The sequence below is a fragment of the Aythya ferina genome (assembly GCF_964211825.1).
Source record: "Aythya ferina genome assembly, chromosome: 9".
In the NCBI taxonomy this organism is placed as follows: Eukaryota; Metazoa; Chordata; class Aves; order Anseriformes; family Anatidae; genus Aythya; species Aythya ferina.
The window spans coordinates 26,044,542-26,065,093 of NC_140305.1; the positions used below are offsets into that span (position 1 = coordinate 26,044,542).

A 20,552-nucleotide genomic window follows, 5' to 3' on the forward strand; every position below is an offset into this window, starting at 1 on the left:
GTGAAAAAGGCAGTTTTGTAGTCATCATTCCTCCTAGTTCTTCTATCAGGATTTTACATATTAGCAGAAGAAACAGGAGCTGACTGTGGGCTTTGTGGAATATTCTGGTACGTGTCCTTGTTCCCAGCTGCAAAGAAAGGACAGACCTGCCACCGGTTACACCACTGTGCTCTTCTGAGCTACACCAATAGCATCCCTAAAATCAGTTTGCATTAAGAGTAAATTATTTTTTTTTTTTTAAGTTGTCGTTGCAAGTATCTTTCTGTGAGGCTTCTTACAACTAAAACCCTGGTGTTCCTATCACAAGCAAGGAGTGGCAATGCTGCGTGTTGGTGTTGTACAAGCTAACAAAGAGCAAGTGCCTTTTCTAACATCTCTGCATTTTGATTCTGGGTACCGTGAAAATTGCCATGAGTCAAAGTTGGATGTTGCTGCTGTGCTCTGGGCCCAAAAGAATTTCCCATTTTATTCCCAGCCAGGCAACACAAAACCAACACCAGTGTATTACACCACTACAGACACGATCAATGCGTGTTTATATTAGCCGAAGATTTGTTTCTGTAGCTCATGCTCGAGATCGAATGGTGCCTTCCCAGCTTCAGGACACACGGCAGCAGCAGGAGGAGCTGTTGAGCAAGGGATGGTTGTTCCTGCATGCCCGGCGCGTTGTACAGCGGGCACCCTGAGTTGGTTTGTGAAGCTGACTCTGGGGTTGCTTTGCTTTGCTTCCACAAGTGAACAAATGCCGGAGTTCTCCCCCCAACACAAACGAAATCTTTCAGCACCATCCGATATGCTGAATACTCAGGAAGTTTTCTGATTTCCAGTGTTTAAAAGAACGTGCTTGGATCTTGAAGTTCTGTTCTTCCACCGGGGGATTTGCTGGAGCAAACCGCGTAGGAGTTGGCCATCACGAAACCCTCCGCTGAGCTCCTTTGCTCACTCTGGATCTGACCGCAGAGGCATCTGTGTTGTACCACAAGTGTCCCAGCCACACTGACATAATTTAGGTAGAAATAATAATAATAATGATCATAGCAGAGCCCAGCCCCGCGGAACTACACCCCCCACAATGCCCCGCGCCCCGCGCTCCCACCCCGCGCCCGCTGCCTCCCCGCGCGGGGGCCGCCGGGACTTGTAGGCGGGCGGCGGGGCCGGGCGCGGCGGAGGCGGCGGCGCCCCGCCCCGGGGGAGGGCCGGGGGGCTGCGGGGGGCCGGGAGGGGGGGGCGCGGGGCCAGGTGCGGCCGCTGCCTGCCCGCGGCGAGCTCCCGGAGCGCCGGCCTCCCTCCTGCCCTCCCTCCCTGCCTCCAGCCCGGCCCGGGGCGGAGCGGAGCCGAGCAGCGGCCTAGGGGCGGGATCGGGCGCCGAGGGGACAGCGGGGCCGGGCGGGCAGCGACCGCATCGCACCGAGCCGGGAGCAACCGCACCGAGCCGGGCCGGGCCGCACCGGGACCGGGACCGGGATTGGGACTGGGACTGGGCCGGGACGAGGCCGGCAGCGGGAGGAGGCAGCGGTGGGCAGCGGGGCTCGGGCTGGCCGCACGCCGGCTGCGCCCCGGCCGAGCATGCGGTGAGCCCCCAGCCCCCAGCCCCAGCCCCCAGCCCGCAGCCCCCAGCCCCGAGCCGCCGCCCCCAGCCCCAGCCCGGCCGCCCGGGCGCTCGTCGCATGGTGCGGGGATACCCGGTGCCGATAATAAATGATAGAGGATACAATGACTTTGCTGTCTCTGCTGGGTCGGATCATGCGTTACTTCTTGCTCAGACCGGAGACCTTGTTCTTGCTGTGCATCAGCCTGGCCCTGTGGAGTTATTTCTTCCACACGGATGAGGTGAAGACCATCGTGAAGTCCAGCAGGGATGCGGTGAAGATGGTGAAGGGCAAGGTGGCCGAGATCATGCAGAATGACCGGCTCGGGGGGCTAGACGTGCTGGATGCGGAGTTCTCCAAGACCTGGGAGTTCAAGAGCCACAACGTGGCCGTCTACTCCATCCAAGGCCGGAGGGATCACATGGAGGACAGGTTCGAAGTGATCACCGACCTGGTGAACAAGACTCACCCCTCCATCTTCGGGATATTTGATGGGCACGGAGGAGAGGCAAGTGCTCAGCTGGAAAAAAAAAAGGGATGTGGGGGGAGGAGGGCTACAGGGCAAGGGACACGGGCTTGTCCTTGCCTGTGAGGTTTCAGGGTTTATCTCAAGACATTGTTTGGGGTTGTGCCTTTTTCCTTCAATGGTGGTGTGTGGGGGAAGATGCTCTGAATACAGAGGGAGATACTCCATTTGCTTTCTCTTTCATTACCACTTCCACGATCAGCATGGTGTGAATACGTTTGCACCCCCTCTGCCCTTTGCAGTAGTAAAGGTTTAATTGAAGCAAAAGCCGTTGAAGGTGGCTCTTACGTGCGTGGAATAACGATGATGAGCACAAACTCCCCGGAGGCATCTTTTGTTACAGCGAAGTGTGGTGTGATCTGATTTTGGCAAAGGGCTGGTCTCGTCTCCCCCTCCTGTCAGGAGCTGTGCTCATCCGCCGCGTTCGGAAGGAGCGTCCTCTCCGAGCAAGGCATGTGTGCAGCCCCAAAGCTGGTCTGCGTGCGTGGCTTCTGTGCAATTCACCTTCCCTCGAAGACCAGCAAGTCACTGAGGACGAGTGCTGTGTTTATGAATTGCATGTGCTTTGAACGTAATTCCAGCTGTGCTGGCGTGCTGCTGCCCTTGCTGGTTGGGAAACTTCGGGTGTGTAACCTCCAACTTCTCGGGCAGTGGTTTCCTGGAGGTTGAGCTGTGTAACAGGGGTTAGAGCGTGAGGGGGTCCCTCAGTCCTTTCAGGTGACAAATGTTGAAAGTCCAGCTTCCTCCTCATTTAGCAGCGTGCCACTCAGCTCCTTGTGTAGCACAGGGCACGTCCCTCATAACTGTGGCAAAGAAATGCCGAGGAGGCGGCTCCTGTCAGACACGCCAGCTCCAGCATCCCTTACGCAAGGTAGGAAATTACCTTCGGGGTTTTGCTAGGATGACGGGAGATGGAGAGGAATGGGGAAGTTTTACACGAAAGTGCTCCTGCTGAGGAGAGGGGGGAGGCTGCGTGTGCTGCACAGCACGAGAGCCTGGCTGTTCCTCCAGCTGCTCTCATGGATCACGCAGATAAAGTCCTTCCCGAAACAGCCCTGGCAGTGACCAGACGCTAATGGAGCACCAGGAGGGCAGCTGCTGGCCCTCTGAACCTCCGAGTGCTGCCGGAAGGATCCAGGCCTTAGGCACATAATACAAAAGCTTCTCTTCTGTTGCCTGCACAGTTGGGAAGGGGGTCATCTGTGATGCTGCTGCCCTGCAGTGGCCAGTGTTTTGTTCCCTTTAAAATAAACCAAACACGCTGGATGCTGAAAATAGGCACCTTCCTAAACATCCTGCTTGTGTTTGAACCCTGGGCTCCTTTTTGGTTGGGACACAGTTATGGCAGCCCTTAGTGGCACACTCACGCCAGGTCACTGTGCCTTGGCCTTTGAGGAATAGCAGTAGCAACGTGTGTATGGATCTCAAACTGCTGCGTCTCTTCTCTTCAGGGAATATAAGCTCTGCTGCCCGGATTTGGTACATCGGGCTTTTTGTTTTCAGAGGCTTTGGGAGGGAAGGTGCTCGTGTTGCGTCTTGTGCCGCCTTCCCGGTTGTTTCACTTGTCAGCTTTCCTTGTCTGAACTGATCGGCCAAAACAAGTTTGCAGGAGTATCCCTGTCGTGTTTTTAAACGATATTGTGAGGTGGTTGCAGATAGAAGTACGATGTAAACACTCAGATCTGGGCACTGTGGAGGAGCGATCCTCTTCAGTTTGTTTTGTATCTTCTGTGTTTCTGCGCCGTACCCGCATGCTCAGTATCTGAAATAACCCCAAACTAACACAGGGAACAGCAAGATGACAAGAACATGCTCCCTCTGTACGTCTGTCCATATATCTGTATATAGGCAGAAATATTTTGTTATGGAGCTTGGAATCACATCCACTAAAGCTGTTTGTACAGGACCTGTGGGAAGCTCGATTATCTTTGGTATTCCGAATCCTCAGAGAACTTGTTCTAATTGATTCGGTGGCAAAGTGTGAGGCTTTTAGAAGAGGCCTGTCACTTGAAGGGTGTTGCAGATCTCTCCAAATCTTACTCAAGTTAATATTTTTAAATGTAAGTTGTCCTTTCTCTCGTTTATGTTTCTCAGAAAATCTCCAGATGTTCTCAGTGGCATCTAGAGCCACTGAGGGAGAGGTGTCTGGTCACTGGGGCACAAGGAGTTTCTACTTTTAGGTTTTATGCAAAACTGATCAGGAAAGCGTGAACCGTGTGCTTTCCATACAGCCGAAACATATTATGGAAAATTGGGTTTTATCTACGCAGGTTTTAGAGTTTTCAGTAGAAACAGGGGGGGAGAAAAGAAAGACCGGGACTGAAGAGTCTTATTTAATCGGCAGTACATAATACTGAACCTGAAGCCTCCATTTGAACTGGTTTTCTGGATGTCTTATTTTATTTTTATCTCTGTAAAAGAGACAAATGACTCTGTGGAAGGCTTTGCTTTCATGTGTAGCAAAGCCTTTGTAACGATTAAATTTTCACTGCGCGCTCCCGTTAAATGTCTGTGTGTGTAGATAAAGAACAAAGGCCGGCTCATCTGCGGAGCTGCGGGTGAAACAAATTGTTCTAGATGTGGAAAAATGTTTTCCAAGTGGACAACACCACGCGTGAGATGCGAACTGAGTACTTAGAGCGATGTGCAGGGGAACGTGTCCTCGTTAATTGGTTCCTGCCCTATCGGGGTGAAGCGGAAGGGGAACGAAATGCAATTCAAGTAACAGGAATTACTGCATTGTGCTAATTTATGAAGATTTCTGGGCTTTGCTCAAGTACTGCCAACTTTTTGGGTAAATTCTACCCTTCTCTTACCCTTCTCTTACCCTTCTCATTTGCTCTCCCGTCTTACAATTTCATCCTGAATAGGTTGGCAGCCATTTACTTCAGTTTGTGGCTGCCTTGATAAACTGATAGACAAAAGGAATTGTGAATGCTCTGTGTTCAGCTAAGAATCCAATGAGCTGCTGCAATTACCTCTTACAGGGAATCATATTTTAGGGGTGAAATGTGATGCGTGGTGTGTCGTGCAGGCTTCCTTTCTTACAAAGTCAGCTTGTCTTTTCCTCGAAGGTCGAGCAGCACTGGTGTGGCACGGGTAGAGGGCAAAGAAGCAGGCTTAGGGGGAACGAAGAAAAGTTTCTGCCTGGTGTCTCCCTGGATGATTCTGGTCAGAGGATGTAAGGTGACGTGACTTGGAATCAAATCAGTACCAAATAAAGCATTGGGCTGTTGTCTCATCGGCCTCTTTGGGAAGCCTAAAGATGTCTTGCATGCTTTTTGTCTTTCTCTATCGAGAAGTCTTGGGGCTGTGGAGGCTTGGAGAAGTAGCGAACTAGATAAATGATAAAATAAAACCCAATGAGCTTGAAAGCAGAGCAGCCAACGGGAAAGGATGCTTAATCAGAGTGATTTAACCACGTTAACTAGCAGGGTCCTCTTTGGCTCAAGCCAAAGGGTCCTCAAGGCTCAGGCACCGGGCTGAACTGAGATCTCAGTGCTGGACGAAGCAGCTCAGCTGCCAGCTGCAGTTTTGTGGCTGTGGCTACCCTGCAGGTCGTTTTATCGGTCCCACCGGGTGAGGACTTGTAAAGTAACGCTGCTGACGGTGCCTTCTGTGCTGCCTGCGCTTGTTGCAGCTGTAAACGGACGTGGATCATCGCGGTGAGAAATTAAAGCTGAGTAACTGGCTCATAAAAAGGGACGTGGCAAGGCTTGCTCCTTGGGAACCCGTGCATGTGGATTAGGGCATTTTGCCTGATACAGCTGGTTTCAGAGTTGCGGATAGGGTGTTGCAGTATGGGAAATGCACCTCTTTACTCACGGTGTAGGGAAGCCTAAATGCGAAAGGAGAGGATTTGCTGTATCAATAGCTCAAGTTTTGAACTCCACAAACCTTGCAAAGCCTTCTGTGCCGCGGGGCCTTGAAATCAGTAGCACGAACCGCTGGCAGAAGGCTCTGGTTACTGATTAACTTACCAAAAGAGAGAAAAGAAAAAAAAGGTCTGAAGATAATGGTGAGAGCCCTTCCTAATGTTGTCCGAGGCTATGGAAACGAGAGCGCTGAGGTGCAGCCCGGAGCAGACGGCACCGCTCCAGCCGCGTTGCAGCGAGCCCGCCGCGTGCGTGCCGGGGGGTGAGGTCTGGGGAGAGCTGAGCAGCCCCGAGTCGTCCTCACAGAGCACGGCAGCTCCTCTGGGCTCTGCACGCCTGCGAGTCGGTGCTTGTGCTCCTGGCAGTGCACGGATTGACGACCTGAGCTCGCGTGTGCATAGGCCACGCTGTGATGAGCGTCGTCTTCTCAGCATTGATGGGGGGAAATTTCTTCTGCTTAACCGGAGACGGTAGTTGCCAGTTGGAAGGAAATGCTCACCTCCTACCAAATATGGGTTAATAACCAGTGAATGAGTTCATCTTTGGTTTCGTTTCTTTGTTTGCCTTCATTTGGTTTGTTTCTGATCCTAATAGCAAAAGGTGTTTATGCTGGGAAGAGAAAGCTGAAAGTTCTGTTAGTTTTCTTTTCTTTTCTTTTCTTTTCTTTTCTTTTCTTTTCTTTTCTTTTCTTTTCTTTTCTTTTCTTTTCTTTTCTTTTCTTTTCTTTTCTTTTCTTTTCTTTTCTTTTCTTTTCTTTTCTTTTCTTTTCTTTTCCTTTCCTTTCCTTTCCTTTCCTTTCCTTTCCTTTCCTTTCCTTTCCTTTCCTTTCCTTTCCTTTCCTTTCCTTTCCTTTCCTTTCCTTTCCTTTTTTTTTTTTTTTTAATTTGGGATCTGTTGACTAACTCACACCCCGTTCCTCTGATACAGAACTACTTAAGCAAACTTAGCAATGAAAACATGTCTGTTGTACTTCTGAGCAGAGGCCATTGAGGATTAATGGCTTGATATTTAAAAAAAAGAAACGTAAGAATAAATGAAACAACAGCTTTGAGGTTCTGCGGATGTTGTAGCCTCGTTATAAAGGTGAAGTCTTTGAAGCTTTGCAGCTTTAAAAAAGCAGCTGCTGGGGTTACTGCTGGTTTTCCTTTTATAGGCATTTCTTTCAGTGTCAGAAGAATGCCCTGCAAAGCGCCTGAGTTTGAATGAATATTTACATGGGTGAGGCCGCGTTGATCCACGGGTTTCAGATCTGCGTGTAAATTCCACAGAAGTGGCCTACAACGTGAACCAAAACGACACAGAGGAACACTTCTGCCATTTTGCTTACTTCACCCAAATTTTGATTCTTGGATGTCGCCTTACAGGGTTAGGATTTGCACCCAACAAGACCACGGTTGTGTAATGTTTCGATCTGCTCTACGCTCTCATTGACTGCAAAAATGTGACTTAAAATTGATTAAAATGGTGTAAAAACGTGTAATTGGAAGCAGGGAGTCTCGCCGCTGTCATTCACAGCTGTATTACTGGGTGTGGAATTGAATCTTTTTCCATTTTTATAAACATCAAAAAGTCAATTACTTCTAAATGTGGTCTGCCAGCCTCGCTCGAACCGCTGCTTCCACATCGGGGCCAGCTGATTGCCACTGATTTAATTACATCAGTTCTGATCCACAGGTGCTTCTGGGTTATGAGCAGTCGTTGAAGTTTCTCGGTGAGCTGGAATAAGGGGGACGGGTCCATGGGGAGTGCTGGTGTGCGTGCTCCTGCCCCGGGCTGAGTGCTCGGCTGCTCGGCCATCGCCACAGCTGCGGGACGGGAATGTTCGAACGCCCATGGGAGCGGGCCTGGTGCTTTTCAACTTGAGCCCCTGTGCTAACAGTGTCCAGCCCAAACAAATGGCTCTGGGGCACGGGGAGCTTGGTGGAAGCAGGTCTGCAGGTCAGGGGGTTGGATGTTTTAAAAGCACATGCACAAAGCACATCGTGCCTTCGGAGCAGGGAAGCTGCAGGCAGTAACTTCTCACGCTCGTGTCGTGAGGTGCCTTGCCCTGGTACCAGGAGCCTCTGAATCACATCTTGGGAATGGTGCTGGATGAGACCAGCCGTGTTTTGTGACCCAAAAGGCATTAAAAAGGGGTCTGGCACGAACGATTTTGGTCCTTGAACCTCGATGTTCAGGGCTCGCTCTTCATTTTAAGCACATCACAGGCACCGGTGGATCCAGAAAAAGGAACAAAGTGCTGATATTCTGTGAGCTCTGATCTGAATCCACGGCCTCCAAATGAGAGCTCCCAGAACTAGTTTAAGGGCAGCAGCTGCTATAATTATGCACTGAAAGTCATACGCCTCTGGCTCCGCTTCTCTCCAAAATTCATTAAAACCTTAAGGTTGCAGCGAACTCCCCAACCCAAATTCTGCCTTTCCGACCCCACTGCCGCCCCCCTGCTCGAGGGAAGCATCCTGGCTCCCGTTCCCTGCTCTCCAGATAACCTTGGGGCCCTACCTTTGTCCCTCACATCCCGTGAAGCTTACACCTTCACCCCTTTAGGGGATGCTGTGCCTGTACTCTGCCCCTGGCAGCAATTCGGGGCCGTGCAGGGGCAGACCCCATGCGTGCCCTGCCTCTGCCGGGGTGCTGGCCTGCCCCTGGGGCGTTGTGCCAAGGTGAGGCGAGCTGCTGCTGCTCACGCCATGTGGCACGGCCGTGCTGCTGAACGTGATCCCTGTGTTCCTAGAAGCGCCTCCATGTGCAAAACCCGTACCGAGCTGGGGAACGCGCTCGCCGTGTGCCTCTGCAGCCAGGCAGCGGGTGCCAGCCGGGCTCTCCTTGCTCCCAGCCGGCCTCGGAGGCTGCCGTCCCCTCGGCTGCTGCCCCCTGCTCCTGTTCTGGGCGTGATGGATGTTCCCTCGCTGGCAGCCCAGCAGGACAGAGCAGCTTCCCTGGCTGCTGGCCAGCTCCTCGCCCAAGGGATCTTCGCTGGAAAAGATCATCATGGAGATTTATTTCTTCTTAGCCTCGCGGAGCTTCAGCTCACCCTGGACGTACCGTGACAACAAAGAAGACGTAAGACAAGCCCAGAAGGAAGTTTCCGTGCTGCCAAAGACGTGTCCACGGCCAGCTCGTGACCCCGGGCTGCCAGGAGGTGTGGGCAGGGTCAGCAGCTGCTGCGAGCCGGGCAGTGCTTGGGCTGGGCACTCGTGTGCCTTCGCTCCAGTCGTTGAGCTGGTGTTAAACACTCCGGCTGGTGGTTCTGTTAAAGCAGCTCAAAACTTACTGCTAAACGGAGAGATTTGTTTGAAGGCAACTTAGCTTAAAAAGCGTGTCACTTTTGTTACAACTTGGAGGGAGAAAAAAGCTTTGGAGATGCCAGAATAGCAACAAATTCTTGAGGCAGGGTGAGTAGGTGACGCTAGCGAGGGTGTAAAGGGCGGCTGCGATAACTGCCCTGCTGTGCCAGCGTTGCCTGGTACCTAAATCACAGAGCTGGGCCTGAGCTGCTGCAGGTGAACTATCGTGAGCATTGCAGGAAGGGGGCTGATGTGTGGCTGCAGCTGAGCGCTGAGGCAGAGGACGAGGAGGAGGAGGAGGAGGAGGAGGAAGAGGAAGCATCGCAGTGCCCGGCGAGTGCCGGGGCGAACCCGGGGGCGCAGCGTGGCAGCACCAAGTTGCAGTCCCGCTGCTGCTGATACAAATTGATTATGATGCTGAAACATTGCTGGCTCTCATCATCTCCGACCTTGTCTGATTCCCAGCTGTGTGAGCAGCTGACATCTCCAGCCAGACAATCAAAGGACGTGTCTTAACTGCTAAACCGCCGCGCAATTACCCGCAGCACGTCGTGTCGGCAAACCTCAAAGCTCCCCTGGAGAAACGAACATTTATTTGCATTTACTTTCGGTGTTAAAATGTTATCCCTTGCAAATTTTCTCATTGTCATAAACGGTACAGAAGCTTTCTTTTTTTTTTCTTTCTTTCTTTTCTTTCTTTTTTTTTTTTTTTCCCCCAAATCCCCTTCAGGGGTAAACACTTGATTTTATTAAGTTCTGCTATAATAGCTGAAACTGTCATACCGTAGTGTTTTCAATCAATACACTTTTTAATGTAATAAATCTCTTTACTTTTTCATTCTCTACCAGACAGCAAACTGCTGGAGGGCACGAAACATTTCTTCTGCTCAGTGGAAGCGCGCGGTCCCTAATACAGTTCTCTGGTGTGCCACGGCTTGTTCTCACTCCTTTAAACTTGCATGTTAAATGGGAACGTGGTTTATTTGCAGGTAGTCTACGTGTGGACTGCGGGATTGCCTAAACTTTCCCTGAAATGTGTGTTTCCACCAAACACGTGCTGAAACAGAGGTATTGAAAAGGGGAGAGCTGTGTGTGTGTGTGTGTGTGTGCATCGGTCTGCCCCAGCTGCAGCTTGCTGTAGGGCTGGGGACGTTTAATAACCCTCCTAGCACGGCTGTCAGGCAGCCACAGGAAAATTACTCTCAGGGTACCACTATTTATATGCTGCCTGAGTTCCCAGACCTGGGAGATGTGTGTGTGAGTGATTTCGGGGGGTTAGGATGAATCCTGTTTTCTCTCTCTCTTTCTGTGCCTGTCTGAGAGGAACAGAGCACATGAGTGTGCGTTTTGGCTGCGTTTCTTTATGGCTCTTGAAAGAGCACTAACAGTTTTATAACTCTGGCGGCTCTGAAAACTAAACTTTGCCCTCTTTGTTTCTACTGCTGGTCATTGCTTTGCTGGCACGCAGTGAGAGCCCTTATTGCGCAGGACGTAGAGAACAAAACGCGGGACCAGCTGCCGGTTTCGGAGTGCCAATTGGCACGGAAACGTCGGAGAAGAGCTCCAGGCTGCCCCTCCTTTTGTGTTTCACGCAGAAATAGAGTGTGAGGTGCTGCGTTAATTCGCAGGGAGACGGAGGGGACAAACTTTCCATTTTGCAAAAGAGAAATGTTTTATGCTTGCATGCAGAATGCATCACACGAGTTTGACTCTTTTTTTTTTAAAGGGGGCTCGTCTCCCGACTGCTCTCCCAGCGGTGGTTTTGAAAGGCAAAGCAGAGCGATTGAATTCTCAGTGGATGAATGTTACATAAAAGATTTGTAATCTTTGGCAATTAGAAAATTGTTGCTGAGGTTAATGACGATATTATTTTTAACATTGAGGGCAGGAGCAATCTCCTGCCTCCGGGATGGAATTATTTCAATCAGTGCCTTAAATGAGCACTTTCTGTGAGGGTTTAAATTGACAAGCATTTAAATCATCAACTTGAATTCTTTTTTTGCTTTAGTATTTATTTTAGCAATTACATCTCCTGATACATTTCTTCACATTATCTGCATCTCGTATTGTTTGGGAAAAGGGGAATGGTACATGCTATCAGTTTCTTCTTTGAGATTTTTTTCCCCTGTTTTTGTGTGGATATCATAACTGTAAATAGAAGCAGAAGACAAACAAGACACTAAATAATGTACCTGCGTTTGGTGGGAGTTACAGAACGATTGCTAATAGAACTAAGTGTGTTAGATGTTTTAATGCCGTGGAGTGTGAATTGATTTGAGACATGCTTTCAGGACTTTAAAGGTTGATTTTGTGTTGGAGGTGTTCTTACCAAGCGTCTCTCCCTGAAACCTGGACGTTGTGGCCACACTGTTGGTTATGAGGTCACCTTCAGAGAGGATGACCATAAGCCAGCCAGTCATTTCCAAAACCCCAAACGTTTCCCTGTTTGGAGAGCCTGCCATCTGTAAGGTGGTCTTTGCTGGAGCAGTGGTGTCAGTCTGCTCGAAGGTGGCACCTTGATACTACAATCTCAGTAACTGCGCTTCTCTCTAACCTTCAGAGGCAAGCAGGTACAGTTCAGAGCCTGTTATTTCAGCTAGCTGTCCTATAAGGTGAGAGTTTCTATTCCCAAGCACGTTCTCAAACCAAAAAGAGCAGCACTCGTGTGCCTGCTTGTGGTGCCCAGCCGGGCAGGATGGCAGCGGCATCCTGGCCCGAGTCTGCGTGTCACTTTGCTGGACGGATGTTCGAGTAGCTCAGCGTCGCTCTTGGGATGTGTTGGGTTTTGCTCTCCTCGCTTTAAGTTCCCCGAGCTGGAGTTTGTATACTCTGAAGTGTTCATGTAAACTTTCAGGACTGGCAATTGACATAGCTGTTTCTAATAAACTAAACAAGGCTGTGGTGCCAAGGCAGAAGAGCCAAAGGAGAGCGTATCCAGCTGCATATTGGAATTAGTTGCTTCAAACCTAAGTTTTAAAAGCTTTTTTGGCATGTGGGTTGTGTGTCTCTTATTAAGGGAAAACCTGACTGTGAAGGAAGATGAGAATCATGTTGATGAATAATAGGAAAGGACACAACCTCAAGCCTATTACGGTGCAGAGAGATTTTTACTGGAATGTTTTGTTACTGAGCTTCCCAGCACTCCCAATTGATTGGCAGAGCAGAATACAATCTGAGTGACAAATGCTGTTTAACATTAATTGGGATTGTTTTTATATTCAAGTTGCAAACGTAGTGGTTTGTCTGTTCCGGGGGCTTTAAGTTTACCTGGCTGAGCTTCTGATCCAAAGTATTTCAGAAGTATATCGGGAGAAAACATTATACCTCTGTGAGCAGGTGTTTTCAGATCACTTTACAGGCTTGGATTTCTGTTTACGTCCCTTGGCTGATGTGCTGCAAGTCAGCAATACAACTGAAAATAGAACTTTGTAGTCCCCCTGCTTTTCTCTCCCAGGTGCCACTGAGCCTTTTTGCTCTCTGTCGGGCACCAGCATCATTAACTGTGTAGCTTCCAGGTTGATTTTTTCTTTTTAATGTCATCACCTGCCTGCTGCTGTTTGCAATCTTCAGGTTTTTTTCTCTTAATGGTTGTCAAGAAAAGAATGGGGCCTGAGATCCGGGAGCATCAATGCTTTCTCCACGTCAGCACCATGGATCGTAAGGGTCACCTTTCACACCAGGGCACGGTGCTGCTGTGTCCCTGCCCTGTGAGCAGCTTTGATGTAAACCTGAGTGGGCTGGGGCTTCTCTCCCAGCACTGCTCAGTGCCTTAGCACCGAACTCTTGTAGCCACGGGTTGATTTTAAAACCCAAAATGAGCAGTAGAGAACGGTGTGGATAAGTAGGAGATCCTCTCCTGGGCCTGTACGCTACCACTAATGGCGTTGGATTGAATTTCCTGAATTGTTCTGTCTAGACAAACAAGAGGAAAATACTTCAAATAAAAAAGCAACGTTTGTGAAATGCCAGAACATTTAATTTTGCCATATTTTTAAATGAATTCTTTCAGCATTTTGTTTTGAAACAGATTTTTTGGCTTAAAAAGTAATGGAAATAACAAGGCACGGATGTGGGAAGCTGCCCGGCCCTATTAGACGAGGGTGAAGAGTGCAGCTGGTCCTCTGCAAGTGAGCTCCCAGCCCGCTGCCTGACTTCAGAGCCCAGAGCGGATCCCATGAACTCATCCCATGCAGGAGCTGCGAGGCTGGTGCCTTATCAGTCACTTCTGGAGCTCAAGAGGTTCTGCCTGGCAGCATCAGGAGTTGGGATATCACTCATTTAATCCCTGCTACCTACCTGGGGTAGCTCCCAGAGCTCCCAGGCTTTCCCTGTGGTGCTGCCCAGGGGGAGAGGCTGAACTTTGTCGCGGTGCTCACCTGCTGCTCTGGAAGGGGGACGCGGTGTTCTCGTTCCTTGCCAACACGAGTCTTGCAGGGCTGGAGAACTTGGCACCGTTTGCTGCCTCTTGAGCAACATAAAGGAGTCACTGCTTGCAGTGTAACGACTGCAGGTGCTGTAGCCTGGGCTCCCGAGGCAGTTCTCCTCCTTCCCTCCAATGTTCTGCTGCTGAAAGGAGGGTGAAATAAATGCCCCGCAGGACTGACATCTGGAAGCTGCTGCTTTTGGATCTGGGAGACCAGCTTTGAAGAGGCTGGGTTGTGACCACAGCAGCAACGCAGAGGCTGGAAGGAGGATGGCTGCTGTGAGCTATTTGGTTTTGGTTTGGCCTTTAGTTATGTTGATAAAACACTCAAGGCTGACCTGGTGTTTACTGAATTCAAGTTCTTTATCACAAGAAGATCGCTCTAAGCAGAGAGGAGAGTCTCGAGGAAGAAGGATGGGCTGAGAACAATAAAAGGGAATTAAACAAATTACAGCTGGGGATGAGGGTCTGTGTTCTTACCGTGCCTCCATATAGCCGCATGAGGAGGGAAAAGAAATGAAGAGGTCTGGTAGCACTGGCAGTGCTCCATAAGTGCTTTGCATTTTTTCCTCTAGCTGTGGCACACAGGTTGACAAACTAGGGATGTGCACGGGCTGCCTTGGGAGCTGCTGGAGCTCCCTGCGCTTCTGGAGGGCGCTCAGAGCCCTGGGATCCACGGGGGCAGCTCGCCTCCTTGCTGCCCAACAGCCCTTTGCTGGTCCCTGTTCTGGGACATTCCTCTTGCACGTGCAAGAATTTCCAATATTGGAGACAACTTGAGCCAGTTGCAGTTAGTAAACGTGTTAATGATCTCTTACTGGCATGAGCTTGGAAAAAAAAAAAAAAAGGGAAGTAATTAAATGACAGCTGAATTACAAAGGGACCAAAGCAGTGATGGGCTTGCCTGTGTGGTGCGCGGCTCACACAGCTGTCAGCTACATGGGAGTCACGGCTGGTGGACCTGAAAGGGGAGACATAAACACAGCCTTTCTTACCGACATCTTCCTCTTTCATGAGGAGAATTTACAGCGCTGTGGGACACTATTCATAGCCTAAAAACCTCAGTATATCAAAGAACGGGAACTGAAGATCGCAACGGTCCAAAGTGGGAGTAGAGGGAGTGTTTAAACGTCAGGGGAATAAGGCAAGGTTTTTCCTTTCCGTCCCAGAGAAAAACAGCCCGTTGGCTGCTTCCTTGATTCATTCCAGTGAGGCTGAGAGCATCAGCTCTGAAGCAAAGGTTGGAGCAAGGGGCAGGAGAGGACCCTGGTGCTGAGCCAGGATACGGACGCCGGCTTTGTTGTGCGCTCATTTGTGTGCAGAATCACCGTGGGCACCGACCGCTGCTCCTGGCCCCGCACCTCCTGCAGCAAGGCGCCGCAAAGAGCAGGCTCTGAGCTTCGGGTGTCATCAGTCCTGCTTGTTGCCCTTGTGTCGTTTCCAAAGCTCTCGATGTTGAGCTGTTTGGGACAGAAGTGAAGAAGGGAGGACGGCTGCCCTGCGAGCAAGAGGCATTGACTTTGAATATCGTCCTGTGCGCTACTGGGTATTTGCAGGTTGTGCTGAGAGAGGTGGTGCAGGAAGGAGATGTAAAAATGCAGTTGCAGAGGTTTCGGTATCGCTCATCTCATCGCAGAGCGCTGCCACAGCACATTGAAGGGGCTGCTCAGAGCCAGCTCCTGCTGTGCCCTGCGAGTTCTTCATCGGGAGAAAGGGCATCTTGCACGGAAGCCGGAGGCAGCAGCAGATCCAGCACTCATCTGAAAGCGTTCCTAAGAGGAGGAGGAGGAATACAGCGATGGAATACGAGTTTCTATCAGGTTGTGGTGCTTTGGGGACCACAGGCACTGCTGTGGCTGTGACGTGTGTTAGCTGCTTTGAGCTACTTTAGGTACCGTGACTCCTGCAGCTGCTGCAGCAGGCACACGCTAGCAATATGCAAAGAAGCGCCTTAAAATTGGCACTTGGGTGCAGTGGTATAGGTTATCTGCCGTATAACACATCTTCTGTCTCCTCCAGACCTACTTAATTCCTCCTCATTTTACTCAGCCCTGAAGTTGAAATGTTTAACTGCTCAAATAAAATATTTGATGGCTGTTCCAGGGCTTTATACTTGATGTCTGTGCGTGAAACCAGATCCCAGCTCGTTAGGATGAAACGGAGATTTCCAGCTAATAAGAGACGATAAAAGTGCTGGTTTATGTTCTGCTGTACGAGAGAATTTAGTGCTGGTTATTTATTCTGTGGGCATTAGGTTTGTTCCTTTACATACAGCTGTTAAAGTACAGACTTCTACCCTGACGGCCTGCCTTGAAACTGAATTTCAGTCTGAATTTGCCAATCTGGATTTAGGTGCTTTTGGAAGCCAGAAGCTTGCAAAGCAGTAGCTAGCGCTGTGTCTGGATTTCGTCAGTGCTCCTAATTCCTGCTGTTTTTCTGGACAAGAGATCTGCATCCGTACTTGCTGAATAAATCAGGCGTGGGCAGGAGTGCACGGCGTGGCTGGCCGCAGCGCGCACGTAAACAGCGTGAGGTCAGGCTGCAAAATGCTGCTGCTCCTTCTGAGTTGAAAGCAGCTAATAACCATAAATGTTTCATACACCCGAAGTGTGTGGAGGTTTTATTAATAACTAAACGAGGTCATCTTTGAAACAAAAGCTCTCGTTACGTGTGTATATGTTTAAGAGCAGTGACATTCTGCTGGCATTGCTTATGGGTGTGCAGCTTGTTGATTGAGCTGGAAGCCTCAGCGTCAGTGCAAACGGGATTTAACGCAGGAGGAGGTTGGAGAGTTTGTTGGAGTAACTCTTTACTCCCGCTTTAGAGAGGGTGCTTCAAACTGCCCTAAAAGAGAAGTTCATAAATTTTTTAAATTGCCCATCCAGTAAAAATTGCAGATTTATGTTGGCTGAATAATTCATCGCTCCCTGGTTGTAATCCTGGTGTGACTGCTGCCTTGCCAGCTGCAGATTAAAAGTTCTCAAGGGTTCTTTAGTCGCCTTCATCTAGACGAAATGGAAGCTGAACTTTGAGACCAAAGAGAGAGAAGACTTGCGGGGTACGAGCCTATGAAGAACGAGATGAGGAAGAACAAAAAGAGGGTGGGAATTGTGGTGTCGTGCAGCTGTATCAAGCTCCTTTTGGCCAGGATGTCGAGGGCTAGTGGGCTGTCCTGTCCTCATTCTCCCAGCTGGTGTTTTCAGCCCTCGCTCCGCTGACAGAAGACGAGAGGAATGACAGCGATTTGTTGGGGCTGGGAACGCCTCGGTGGCCGGCAGGCTCAAAGGCTGTTGAGCTCGTGTGCACTAATACAGGAAAATAGCCCGTGAAACCCACATAAAGTAGGAGATATAACCCAGTTATAAAAGTTTTATCCTGACTCAAAGAAACGATGGAGATTTCTTTAGCAGAAAGATGACAATACTTGAAGGAAACATCGTGACATTTCACAATCTGAACAAGGACATCTCACCGCAAATCTGCAGCTGGAAGGCTGCAGCTGCTCGTCTACAGGATTTGTCCCAGCTGAGTGTCAGGAATGGAGCGGTCAAGAAAAAATGTCTAGAGGGTGAAGAAGAGTCTGAGAGCGTTACTGGCCTTTGGGCCTTTATTAGACAAGAGGCTCCTGAGGATTTGTTAGGTTAGATTAAAATAGGAAACTTTTAGCGTATCTCTGTCCTGTGCTAGAAAGTGTGTCAGCTGAAGCATCTGTTGTGTAAACTCAGCCACAGAAATGGAGTGGTGATATTGTGGTGGTACTTGTTTTGGTAATTCCTGCATTGTGGAAACTGCATTTTGCTTACAAAACATTTTGAGCATCTATTGTAAATGTGCCTTTTAAAAGGATGTTTGTGTTATTACTGGATTTGTTAGTCCCATTTAAAGTTAATCCCATCTTAAGCAAATCACTTCTCTTTGGAGCAAATAACGTGGTTTTAAAATCTGGATCTAGTTACGTGTGTGCTCTGTGGTTGTTTCTTCTTCCCCAGTCCCAACAGATGACTGTTCTCCACCGGGATGCTTCAGTCTGGTGTTGGGGCAACGACCAGCCCATGGCAACCCCTGATGGCATTTGTGGCCTCCCGAGGTCAGAGAACTCAGTGTTTGCAACAGTTCAGGTTGAAAATTTGGCTTACGTATTATGGAAGCCAGCAGAGAAACTTTTGCCCCAGGCTGAGGGCTCTTCACCCCAACAACTACAACTTCTCAGTCTGAGGCTGCTTATTGCACCAAAACGTGTAGTGTTTTAATTTCTGAACCACCTGGCAGAAATCAGGCAGCAGGGCCGTGCTGGGCTTTGTACGCTGGAGGTGAGAGCATTTCTTTATTTTAGCACCTGAGCAGCTGTGTGGCAAGAAAGCACGGTGTCTCCTGAGGCTGTGAGGGACAAGAAAACACGTTAGGGGAATGCCTGCTACAGCTGCATTGCAAGCTGCAGGGTGCTTTGCTAGCAAAGCAAGTTTGTCTGGGAGAAGAAATTAAAGTTTGAATTCATGTTGTTGCTCTAGAAGTGAAAAAAGCAGTTGAAACGGAACTCATCTGTAACTTGAGGATGTTTTGACTGGACACGGGCAGTTTTCTTCAGTGCTCTACGGTTAAATAAAGAGGAAAAAAATAGTAGTCGTGTTCCAGGAGATCTCAAAATATTTTCCTTAGCTACAACAGTGAAGAAGAAGAACCAATAAGCACAGCACAATAACGGTACAACCCTGAGTTCCAAATAGCCGTAACCTGGGCACATTTTTTCATGCATGCTTTTTTGTTTGAACTTCTTCCCCTCCAGGACTGCCTCTAGTCGGCTGAGATGACCGCGGCAGGACAGCTCTCAGGGTGGGCTGCTGCAAACCTCTTGCTGCCTGACGTAACGTGGTGTTAATCTCTGCTTTTTCTCCTGCATCAAACAAACAAGCAAAAACCTACTTTGCACTCAGCTTCTCCTTAGAATCAGGAGAAAATGTGTTAGTGTTTTCTGGGGACAAAACTGCACAGAGGGGCTCGACTGGGGGCTACATGCTTGAGGGATCGGCCCAAGCAATCGTGCCCTTGGACTACCCTGCGAGGAGGATGGATTTGCTTCCTTTGTGATGCATGGAGCTCCAGTTGGTATTCTTAATTACACATGAAATTAAACATACATTTCTTCCAAGGCAGGATTTTATACATTTTTATACGTGTTTTCCAAGAAGTCGTTCTCCTTTACCTTACCAGAAAGGCCCCAGCTGTTATACACAAAGGGTACAAGTAAATGCCAGCTAATTCTTCCTCTGTGAGGAGCCCTGCACGCCTGCAGCCAGCCTTTCTGCCACTAAGTCAGAGGTGTGCTGGGAGACAAGGAGCATCCCAGCTAGAGGCACTGCTTAAATGTCTGTGGCACTAGAAGAAATTCATTTACCAGGCAGCTTTCTTGGGACATGTGCCTTTTGGTTTAGCCTGCTGGCAGTAACGGGAGCAGTGTGGGTCGGGTATTTGTATTTGCACGTGGGCTCAGTATTGTCAAGTCCCGGTCTTTAAATGCAGAAATAAAAATCCTCAGTGTGATGGTGGGCACTAAATGTTTGCGTGAGGCTTCAGCAAGTGGCAATAGTTCGTGGAGATGTCATGCTGAATTCGGATGCCATTTTGGCAAGAAGGAAATCTAGGAAATAGAGCGAGCTGTGATTGCACTCAGGGCTGGAGCACGCCAGGAAGGTCCTAGAGGCACAGTGGGAATTCTCCTCCTGTGCCCCCATCAGGTTACTGGGAAACAGAAACAAACTCCGTGGATTAAAACTTTGTGAAGCAGGTGTTAAAATTTTACCAGGTTGTGATCAGTCCTAGGGACTGGGGGATTTAAGAAAATAATTGAGCGAATGGTTCCTGAGGTACGTGTTTCCAGCTGATAAAAAAGTCTGCAGGAGGCTCTCAGGCTGTCAGACGCCTCTGTGGAAGAAAGGCCGGTGTGGAAACCGCCGGCACCAAGGAGCAGAGAGAGCTCGGGAGGCGTTTGCTTGGCAGGTGCTCGTCCTGGTGTTTGCTGCCTCTGAGAAACACCTGCAGCAGGAGTACGGTCATACCAGGGAAAGAAAAATGCCCTAATGGGGCTGAAATGTTGTCTGAACATTTGTTGAAAATCTCTTAGAAAACCTCCAATGTGATCAATATATAGAGAGTGATGCGGTGTGGAGTTGGAGCCGGTGTGATCAGATTTGCCCTGTGTAGTCTCCTGCTTTTTCTTTTCCAGTTCATCAAACCCAGCTCGGAGCAGGCTTCCCCAGGCTGTGGTCTGTATTTCCGTAGTGTTCAGCTGTATCCAGAGGTGCTGGCGGATTGACATTTAATTTGTTTCCACTGAATTACTTTCCACCAACATACAGGATTTCAAATCCTGTAGGGTTTCCTGGTTCACCCAACCCAGCGCAGGGGCAAGCTGCCAGCAGCAGGGGAGCTCCCGTTCCCTGCGCTTCTCCTCCCTCTTCCCCAGGTGCTTTTTGTGGTTGTGGGGCCGTACAACCACAGGCTCCTAAATGTCCCCTGGCCCTGCTCTTCTGCCTGATGCCAGAGATGCCCAGTCCCCAAAGGATCAACTCCTTTCGTTCTGTCCCAGCTGCTGTGATTCAGCAGATCCTGTTACTCCACCTACCTTTTACCAGGCATCGCTACCTTCTGCCTACCCTGCTTGTTTTTTTTAATTTCTGGACACTCAAAACACGGCAGGTGGAAGTTTTCTGCCCCGCTGTTAGATGAACTCTCCATGGACTTTGTTTCCTCCACAGTTTCACTGCTAAAATAACCAAAAAAAAGGGAAATTCCCAAAGAAAGAACCTGCCTTGCCTTCTGAGGGCAGTGCCTCAGGTTAAGATCCTTGTGATAAGA

General features: G+C 49.5%; 1 protein-coding gene across 1 annotated transcript in view; it reads left to right on the forward strand.

Annotated features, from left to right (window-relative positions):
• Positions 1-1,249: 1,249 nt before the first annotated feature.
• The window catches only part of PPM1L (protein phosphatase, Mg2+/Mn2+ dependent 1L), a 68,408-nt gene continuing 49,105 nt past the window's right edge, over positions 1,250-20,552 (forward strand). Inside the window, exon 1 of the mRNA XM_084529763.1 lies at positions 1,250-2,101. Coding sequence (XP_084385889.1) covers positions 1,699-2,101 — 403 coding nt within the window. The 5' untranslated portion in view covers positions 1,250-1,698. The remainder of the gene's footprint in view (positions 2,102-20,552) is intronic.